At 48.0% G+C, this 10569-nt stretch overlaps 1 protein-coding gene across 3 annotated transcripts in view; it reads left to right on the top strand.

Moving 5' to 3' along the window:
* The first annotated feature begins 251 nt into the window (after positions 1-251).
* UAP1 (UDP-N-acetylglucosamine pyrophosphorylase 1) overlaps positions 252-10569 on the top strand; it is a 36237-nt gene continuing 25919 nt past the window's right edge. The window contains exons 1-2 of one of the 3 annotated variants that reach the window (XM_037906462.2): positions 252-763; positions 6645-6849. In XM_037906462.2, coding sequence (XP_037762390.1) covers positions 487-763; positions 6645-6849 — 482 coding nt within the window. In that variant the 5' untranslated portion in view covers positions 252-486. The remainder of the gene's footprint in view (positions 764-6644; positions 6850-10569) is intronic. The other 2 variants (XR_005226449.2, XM_037906463.2) reach the window with 2 other exon arrangements.

Below are 10569 nucleotides of genomic sequence, written 5' to 3'. Positions count from 1 at the left end.
GAGACGTGGTTGGGAGAAAGTGCTGAGGATTCTCCCTTTGCTTTCCCCATGAGTCGGCTACGTAGAGTGTATGTGACATCACAAACATCACCATGGCAAACAGCTGCGGAGTTGGTGGAGGACTGGAGTAGCCCCCACCCGCATACGCTAGGGCCTGCCACGTGCCCCAGGAAGAGATTGGGCGGAAGTGGCTGTGACTCCGCCCTTCGTGGGCTCTCAGCCATTAGGATCACGCCTCCGCCGCCGACCATGACGTCAGGGCCAGTGGGCGCGTCGTGGTCCTGGCTGAGGAGGCGAGGCCTCCCGCTCCTGAGCCCAGCGATTGGTGGCCCTGGGGGCAGGGTACAGCCGCCTATATGAGGGCGGTAGCGGGAAGCGTGGTCGCTGGTGGGCAGGGGTGGAGGCAGCAGCAGTAGCCGGGCGGGAGGTGCATGCTGGTTGGGGGCCGTGAGTTCCCGGGCTGGGGCTGCCGGGCGCTCCCTGCCCATGGAGCCCGAGGTGCTGCGCCGCCGGCTGGCCGCGGCCGGGCAGAGCCACCTGCTGCGCTTCTGGGCCGAACTGGGCGGCGCGGAGCGGCGGGCGCTGCGTGAGGAGCTGGAGGGTCTGGACTGCGAGGCGCTGGGCTCCAGCTTCCGTCGGGCCATAGAAGGCACGGGCGCGGCCGGCCGCGACAAGGTGGACGGGCGGATGGAGGCACTGCCGCGGGCCGTGCTGGGCAGCGCCACCCGCGACGTGGGTCGGCTCCCCGAGTGGGAGCGCGAAGGTACGGGCTGGCGGGCGTTCCTCCCCAGCAGCCTGCCACGGGTGCTCCTGGCCCTGGGGCAGCGCGGGGCGCTTCCTTCCCCCGGCGGGCCAGGCTGGCTCGTGGCCTGGGGGCGCCGCTTAGCGTCTGGCGGGAGGGAGCCCCTTGGGGTGGCGCTGCCCGCAGCCCGGTGCGGGGGGAGCGGAGGGCTCTGCTGTCCCCGCTCGCAGCTGCGTGGTGCCACGCTGGCGGTGCGCTCAGAGCAAACCCTTCACAGCCTCCGTGCCTGGGAGCCCCTCTCCCGAGTGCTGCGCTGCGATCAATGGCAGACCCTGGGGCCCGAAAAGCTTGCGCTGGGCACAAGCTGCTTTCTTTAAATTCTTAATTTTAGATTTCATTAGCATAAATACGTTTAAACTTGTTCAAGTGGCTGCTTCTCCGTGAGGGCCAGTCACACGCTTGTGGCGTTTCGCATTTGCACACAAACATCAGCTGAACTGAAGAACATTGTGCTGTAAAGGCGGGGGGGTAGATACTAATGATCCTTCCCCCTCACCAGTAGTGCAAGCTGGCACATGGATGTGGCCCAGTGGAAGACACATCACTGTGGACTGAGCCCAGGCATGTAATCTTAGCCACAACAGAACCCTCAGGAAGTGGTGTGTGAACACTGGGGGAGGGTTGTAATGGAAGCAGAGTTTGTAGTATTAACTAAAACAACAAGGAGTCTGGTGGCACCTTAAACACTAACATATTTATTTGAGCATAAGCTTTTGTGGATAAAAATCCCACTTCAGATGCATGGAGTGAAAATTACAGATGCAGACATAAATATACTGATGATAAAGAGAAGGGCGTTACCTCACAAGTGGAGAACCAGTGTTGACAGGGCCAATTCGATCAGGGTAGATGTAGTCCACTCCCAACAATAGATGAGGAAGTGTCAATTCCAGGAGAGGCAAAGCTGCTTCTGTAATGAGCCAGCCACTCCTAGTCCCTATTCAAGCCCAAATTAATGGTGTTAAATTTGCAAATAAATTTTAGTTCTGCTGTTTCTCTTTGAAGTCTGTTTCTGAAGTTTTTTTTGTTCAAGTATAGCTACTTTCAAATCTGTTTATAGAATGTCCAGGAAGATTGAAGTGTTCTCCCACTGGCTTTTGTATGTTACGATTCCTAATGTCTGATTGGTGTCCATTTATTCTTTCACATAGGGACTGGCTGGTTTGGCCAATGTACATGGCAGAGGGGCATTGCTGGCACGTGATGGCATATATAACATTAGTAGACATGCAAGTGAATGAACCTCTGGTGTGGCTGATGTGGTTGGGTCCTCTGATGGTGTCACTAGAGTAGATATGGGGACAGAGTAGCCAACGAGGTTTGCTATAGGCATTGGTACCTGGGTTAGTATTTCTGTGGTGTGGTGTGTAGTTGCTGGTATTTGCTTCAGGTTGGGAGGCTGTCTGTAAGTAAGGACTGGCCTGTCTCCCAAGGTCTGGGAGAGTGAGGGATTGTTTTCCAGGATAGGTTGTAGATCATTGATATGCTGAAGAGGTTTTAGCTGGGGGCTGTAGGTGATGGCCAGTGATGGTCTGTTATTTTCCTTGTTGGGCCTGTCCTGTAGTAGGTGATTTGTGGGTACCCGTCTTGCTCTGTTAGTCTGTTTCCTCACTTCCCCAGGTGGGTATTGTTGTTTTTAAGACTGCTTGATAAAGATCTTGTAGGTGTTTGTTTCTGTCTGAGGGATTGGAGCAAATTTGGTTGTATTTTAGGGCTTGGCTGTAGACAATGGATCGTGTGATGTGTCCTGGATGGAAGCTGTAGGCATGTTTCCGGTATAGGGTGGTGTTTGTGACCATCACTTATTTGCACTGTAGTATCCAGGAAGTGGATCTCTTGTGTGGACTGGTCCAGGCTGAGGTTGATGGTGGGGTGGAAATTGTTGAAATCCAGGTGGAAATCTTCAAGGGCCTCCTTCCTGTGGGTCCATCTGATGTCATCAATGTAGCGCAAGTAGAGGAGGGGTGCTAGGGGACGAGAGCTGAGGAAGCTTTGTTCTAAGTCCGCCATAAAAATGTTGGCATACTGTGGGGCCATGTGGGTACCCATAGCAGTGCCACTGAGCTTATGCTCATATAAACCTGTTAGTCTTTAAGGTGCCACCAGACTCCTTGTTTTTGTGGATACAGACTAACATGGCTACCCCCTGATACTTGAGTGTTACTAAGATCTGCTGCCTTCAAATACTGCACCTATGTGTGAAAAGGCAGCATTAACACTGCATATCAGAGAAAGTAGACCTCCCTAGTAAGGCTAGAATTGGCATGATAGCTTAGATAAAGAGACAGCAGGAGTGATTGTGAAATGAGTCTTGTAGCTGCTATAAGACAGTAATAGAACAATAAAGCTTACACTTAAATGTAGTGGGTAGAGCACTTCCCTGAGACTTGAGGGAGCTGAGTGTTGGTCCCAGCTCTGTTGCTGGGTGATCTGGGTGAATTGATTTTTCCCTCTTTGTGCCTCCATATCCCCATCTGTAACAGGAGGACCATGATACTGGCCACCTTTGCAACACGTTTTCAGATTGACTGATGGAATGTGCCATAAGAGTTGGCATTAATGTATCTAAACACAACTAGTGTCAAAAGAGTATGGGGGATGCTTTGGCCCTGCTTGTTTTATTTGCTCTCTCGATATGACACTATGGTGTGGCTGGGTAAAGTTGGGAGAGAATAACTGAACAGACTACTAAACTTTTCACTGACATGCTAGTTACTATGCATGTGCACCTCGATATGTGCAGCACCCTTTGTTCCATTCCTTAACAGATGTTTTAAAACAAGTTTAAGGCATGAGTCCAAGCAGGAAGTTATCCAGGAAGCATTTGACCTTTGGAGGTTCATTGTAAACTCTCAGCTGTTTGCTATAAAGGCTATCAGGAAAAACAGCCATACCACTTTTGCTGATGGAGAAAGCTCTAATGTTGCAAAATGCTTTTCATTATAAATGCCTGTCTGTAGAAACTTGCAACTTTCTAAACTCTTCTGGGCCAAACTGGGGTTTGGGGTAGCTGTATCAAGAGGGTGACCTACTTTTCCATCAGGAAGGTAGGAGAATCTGGACACTAATCATATGCAAAAAACTTCACACACACAACTCTGAAACTTAAATGGACGTTCCTCAGTGAGAGCTACTAGTCTGAAAATATCTGGAAATTGGTTTGAAAATGCATTGTGGATTCTTTATTGTGCACTATTCTAGGTAGCTGTCCTGTAAATGTAGGCACAGTTTGGAAAGAGCACAACTTAGCTGCATAAAATTGACTGGTTTGGTTCAGCTTTGCCTTATTTGAATGCTTTTACTCTTGCAAAAGCTTTTTTTCCCCTTTTTTGCTGAAATTTAACTTGACTGAAACCAAAGTTTTCTTGGAAAATGAACTTCTGTGAATTGGTCCAACCACTTTGTGTTTGCGAAGAGGGGGACAAACATTTTTGCAGATAGAAAATCCAGGTGCAGACATCACAACATGCTTAGCCAGTGGGTATACTACATGAAGAACAGTCTCTGTTGATTTGAAAAAATGGTTGCATAGTTTTCTAAACTGAAATGTATTTGAATTTACTTTTACCATTGTTTGGAGGCTTGTGACATGAGGTGAAACCCAAACTCTTCAATTACATTGTGGCACAGCTAAAGAGCAAAGGGCCAGTGTCTTCGTGCGGGGGTGGGCACCTAATTAATTGCTTACATTTTATGAAGTGCTGAAGATTGAAACTCCCATTGAAGATGAACCCTTCACCACAAATCCTGTTGATAACTAGTCTGCCATAAGCACCTATTTAGGCTCCCATAGTCAAAAAAATTTAGACTTAAAGACTATTCATAACAGTGCTATATAAATCCCAAAATTTCCAGTTATTTGTAACTTTAAATTCTCTTCTTTGGGCTGTCAATCACCTGTTTGGACATTGCTTGAAGATCTGAACTTCTGTGCACGAGTTCAGAACTGTCTTGAATGATCAGACTTGGGAGTGGAGCCACACATCTATGCTACACAACTGAGCACATTCTGTTGCTGAAGCTATTCTGATAGAACTGTCCAGCTCTGCAACATCTAGCATATACAAACCCCCTGTGAATAACTGTTTCATATCTTGGCCCCACATACAACCTAGCACTCCTAATGCTTGACATTCTTATAATACTCTAAATGCTGAGTATCTTTCACTATGCAGCTACAAAACAGCAGTTATACCAACTCTTGTGAGATGAGAGGATGTGTATTGGGATATGGGAATGGAGGGGGGAAGAAATGAGGTACAGATTTACCCAAGCTGCTGGCGGAACTGGGATTAGAATGCCAGCATTCGTGGCTCCCATTCATTCATACGTTTAGGCCATGCGTCTCTCTAATGCAACACACATGTACTCTTTCCCTTCTTTCTGTCTTCCTTTTGTTTGTTGAATTCCTTTCTAAACTTTCAAATAGGAAAATTCCATGTTAACTGTGCAACCTTGATTATTTTTTTAATTTACATACTCGATTCTGTAACTAATACAGTATTTGGGGGCGTGGGGTGTCATTAAATACAAAAATCTACACTGGTGCAACAAGAAGGGTGCATAACTGAAATGCAGATTGGGCAATAGGAATGCACAGGTTCCTTATCCGTGTTACATGCAGTCTGGCAAGTTACCTTAGATGAGGCACCATTGTCTAGGGGATTAAGGTCTGGGCCAGAAATCTGAGTCTGGGAATTCTGATCTTGACTCTACTCCCCTCCCATCCTCCCTGCTTTCTGCCCTTGGGCAAATCCCAAATGAAGATAAAGCCACGTACCTCACAAGGGGTTTGAGTGTTACAGTTAATGTTTGTATAGTACTTTGAACACATGCTGGGTTGGCCACCTCTTGCCACTCCTTATGATGTGGTTAATCTGTGCTAGTGATACTCTGACATCAGTGGTTCAGGAGCCAAATTATTGTGGCTCTTTTGAGTAATGCTGATCACTAAATGAGTATATAGTACTATAGTTAATGAAACAATGAATACACACTAAACAGTATGAAGAATATTTGCTTTTTATATATCTATATATAGTCTCACAGCAAAATGACTGACCATGTATTTTATTAGCTAATAACATAGTAAAAGCATCCTCAGTGGCTAATTAAATCTGCAGCACATGTTAAAACACTGAGATCTGCAGGAGACACTCAGAGTGAGGCTAGTGAGTCACATGTGTCACTGGTCTAGGCTGTCCTTGTGATCTCTGTAAAACCTGGGAGTTGAGGACAACTGTCTTCCTGGTCCTGTGAAGCCCAGCACTGTGGATCCCAATGATTTGGGGGTAAATAGAAATCTAAAGAGACTTGGCTGAGCCGGGATTACACTCCTGCAACAGGATGATTTGAAGATCCCTCCAGCACATTTACTACATGAAACTGCCAGCTGAGCTTCTGTACCCCAAAGGATAATCTCTCTGCCCCTCCGCAGAGCCACTCCTGGGCAGAGTGGTGTGATCCTGGCAGACAGGAGCTGGGTGTTTTCAAGAAGGGTGGGGTGTAAACACCACAAGCATGCCCAGAATTTAGTTTAGTCCTGTTGGGGCTGCTCTGCAGCTCATTCTTGTCGTCTTCAGACAGAGCTCCTTTGCTGTGACTGAGCCAGTCAACAGAGCAGTACACATGTTCCCTCAGACCATCCTGTCCCCCTGCCAGTAACCAGAGAGCCTTTGTTTAACTGGGATTGGCTGTGCTGCCTTCCTCCCCAGAGCCAGCCAGCTTGGGTGCTGGAGGATTATGGTTCCAACGATATTGTTCATAAACTGGAAGGCATCACATGGCTTCCACTCTGCAGGGGGAAAGCTTCTGGTCACTCTTATTTTCTTTCTTTCTTTAGGTCTCCATCAGATTTCTCAGAGCAAAGTAGCTGTCCTCCTCCTAGCTGGTGGACAGGGAACGAGACTGGGTGTTTCTTTTCCCAAGGGAATGTACGATGTCGGGTTGCCATCCCACAAAACACTCTTCCAGATCCAAGCAGAGCGCATCCTGAAACTGCAGCAGCTGGCTGAAAAACAGCATGGTACTAAGTGTGTCATTCCATGGTAAGGGGTGTGCATTGTCAGTCCATCCTGATAGTAATCTGGTTTGTCTGCAGCAGGGGGCTGGGGGAGAGTTCTAGGTTCTGGTCCTGGTTCTATTTCCTTTGTGTAAACTTGGGCATGGTAACTAATCTTTGCCTTGGCCTTTCCTACATGAAGGCAGTCAGCAGTGGTATAGAATCATAGGACTGGAAAGGACCTCAAGAGGTGATCTAGTCCAGTCCCCTGCACTCATGGCAGGACTAAGTATTACCTAGACCAGTGGTCACCAACCGGTAGATTGTGATCGACTGGTTGATCACAGAGCCTCTGCGAGTCAACTGCAGTCTCCAGCTGCTAAAAGTTCGGCAGGGCTGAGGCAGGCTCCCTGCTTGCACTGGCCCAGCGCCGCTCCTGGAAGCAGCTGGCACGTCCCTGTGTTGGGGGATGGGGAGGTGAAGGGAAGGGGGGTCTCCGGGTGCTGCACCTCCCTGCCCCTGCAGCTCCTATTGGCCAGAAACAGGGAACTGCGGCCAATGGGAGCTGTGGTGGTGGTGCCTGCAGGGAGGGGCAGCACGCAGAGCCATGTTCACTCCCCTCCAGTCCCCACCTCCCCGCCCCCCTCCCCGGGGTTGCAGGGATGTGCTGGAAGCTTCCAGGAGTAGTGTGGGGCCAGGGCAGGCAGGGAGCCTGTCTTAGCTCTACTGTGCTGCCGCCTGAGGTAAGCGCTGCCTGGCACAAGCCCACACACCCCTGCCCCAGCCCTGAGCCCTTCCTGGAGCCAGCACCCCAAACCCTCTCCTGCATCTCATCCCCTGCCTGAGCCCCCTCTGAGGCCCCTCCCGCACTCTGAACCCCTTGGCCCCAGCCTGGAGCCTGTACCCTAACCTCCTGCCCCAGCCTGGTGAAAGTGAGTGAGGGTGGGGGAGAGCGAGCAGTGGAGGGAGTGAGGCAGGGCCTTGGGGAAAGGGCAGGGTAGATCCTGGGTTGCACTTTAATTCAAAAAGTGATCATGTGCTTAAAAAGGTTGGCAATGACTGATCTGGATCATTCCTGACAGGTGTTTGTCTAACCTGTATAATGGTATACACCAGCACAAAGCCCTAATGAAGACATGGTGTGCCCATGCACAGAGCAGCCTATGCTGAGGCTGTGCTCTCATTAAATTACCAGGTTAAGCCGCACTGGTGCGATGTCTGCTTTAGAGGTTTGCACTGGTGATACAGCATAGAGGCAGTCATGTCGGTGAATTGCCTTAATGTGGCTGTGGTCAGAGTCTGCCCATCTAAGTTGTTCTGCAAGGCATTGGAGACTGAAAGACCCTATACACAGGCAAAGTATTGAGTTATGAATTGTAATGCCATAGTTAAGGTTGCAATCAGCCTTCCATTATAAGCCTTCTTCTAAGGGTATATCTGTGCTACAGTGACACAGCTGTGGCGCTGCAGATGTGCCACTGTAGTGCTATAGTGTAGACACTTTCTATGTCAATGTAGCTAAATCCACCTCTGAGAGGCAGTAGCTAGATCGACCTAACCATTGTGCTCAGGGTGAGAAATTGTTATTGATCTAGCTACTGCATTCAGGACTATCTAATTTTTATGTGTAGACCTAGGCCTCAGTCCACTCACCTCTGGGTGGGGGAGATGGGTGTCTGCCATTGTTTCTCTTCTGCCTTGGTCTTTAAGCTTGGTCCTCCCAGCCTTGCTCAAGAAGGATGTGGACTGTGACCTTTCTGGGCCATCACTCTCATGGGTGGGGATGATGAGCCTTTTCAAAGAGCAGCTCTCCAAATCATATGTCCGGTGTCTGAGTAAAGAAGGTATGTGAGTATGTCTACACTGCAATTAAAAACCTGTGGCTGGCTCATGCCAGCTGGCTCAGGCTGTCGGGCCTGCAAGATGGGACGGTCCCAGAGCTTGTGCTGCAACGCAAACCAGAACGTCTACGTTGTGATTAAATGGTCCCACAGCCTGAGCCCTGTGAACCTGAGTCAGCTGGCATGGGCCAGCCATGGGTATCTCATTCCAGTGTAGACGGAATATACACCTTTGTTCACAATCTACAAAGTATGCATTGTAAGGTATCATTTAAAACTGGTTTCAATATTTCAGGCTGTGATGACCCCCCCCCCCCCCCCCCCCCAGAAGTGATAGCAAATTACTGTAGATGCTCACAGGAGCATACTCGTGGTATTGCCACCCTTACTTCTGTATTGCTGCTGGTGGCTGCACTGCCTTTAGAGCTTGGTGGGCAGAGAGCAGCAGCTGCTGTACCCCCCAGCTCCCCTTCCTCCTGGCAATATAGTGGAAGGGCTATATTACCAACCACCTGACCAGGATGGTGATAGTGACTGAAATGCTCAGGCAGATTAGAGAGGCTATTAATGTAAAAAAACTCAATAATAATGGGGGATTTCAGTTATCCCCATAGTGAGTGGGTACATGTCACCTTAGGACAGCATGCAGAGAGAAAGTTTCTAGACACCTTAAATGACTGCTTCTTGGAGCAGCTGGTCCTGGAACCTACCAGAGGAGAGGCAATTCTTGTTTTAGTCCTAAGTGGAGCACAGGATCTGGTCCAGGAGGTGAATGTAGCTGGACTTCTTGGTAATAGTGACCATAATATAATTACATTTAATATCTCTGTGGCAGGAAAAACACCACAGCGGCCCACCCTGTAGCATCTAATTTCAGAAAGGGGCACTACACAAAAATGAGATGATTAAACAGAAATTAAAGGGTATCGTGCCAAAAGTGAAATCTCTGCGAGCTGCGTGGAAACTTTTTAAAGACCATAATAGAGGCTCAACTTAAATGTATACCCGAAATTAAAAAACATAGTAAGAGAACCAAAAAAGAGCCACTGTGGCTCAACAACAAAGTAAAAGAAGCAGTGAGAGGCAAAAAGGCATCCTTTAAAAAGTGGAAGTTAAATCCTAGTGAGGAAAATAGAAAGGAGCATAAACACTGGCAAACAGTGTACAAATACAATTAGGAGGCCAAAAAATAATTTGAGGAACAGTTAGCCAAAGACTCAAAAAATAATAGCCATCAAGGTGCTAAAGGAGCACTCAAGGATAAGGCCATTGCGAAGAAACTAAATTAATTCTTTGCATCAGTCTTCACAGCTGAGGATGTGAGGGAGATTTCCCAAACCTGAGCCATTCTTTTTAGGTGACAGATCTGAGGAACTGTCCCAGATTGAGGTATCATTCAAAGAGGTTTTGGAACAAATTGATATATTAAACATCAATAAGTCACCAGGACCAGATGGTATTCACTCAAATGTGAAATTGCAGAACTCTTGAGTTCCTTCAGAACTACTAACTGTAGTCTGTAAGATATCATTTAAATCAGCTTCTGTACCAGATGACTGGAAGATAGCTAATGTGATGCCAATTTTTAAAAATGGCCCCAGAGGTGATCCCAGCAATTACAGACCTGTAAGTCTGACTTCAGTACCGGGCAAACTGGTTGACACTATAAAAGAACAATATTGTCAGATTTCTAGATGAACATAATTTGTTGAGGAAGCGTCAACATGGTTTGAGTAAAGGGAAATCATGCCTCACCAATATACTAGAATTCTTTGAGGGGGTCAGCAATCAAGGGGATCCAGTGGATATAGTGTACTTAGGTTTGCAGAAAGCCTTTGACAAAGTCCCTCACCAAAGGCTCTTAAGCATAGTAAGTTGCCACGGGACAAGAGGGAAGGTGCTCTCATGGATTGGTAACTAATTAA

This window comes from Chelonia mydas, chromosome 8 (genome assembly GCF_015237465.2).
Source record: "Chelonia mydas isolate rCheMyd1 chromosome 8, rCheMyd1.pri.v2, whole genome shotgun sequence".
In the NCBI taxonomy this organism is placed as follows: domain Eukaryota; kingdom Metazoa; phylum Chordata; order Testudines; family Cheloniidae; genus Chelonia; species Chelonia mydas.
Note: the sequence above shows the minus strand (reverse complement) of the source record. Positions and strands in the feature narration are given on the sequence as shown.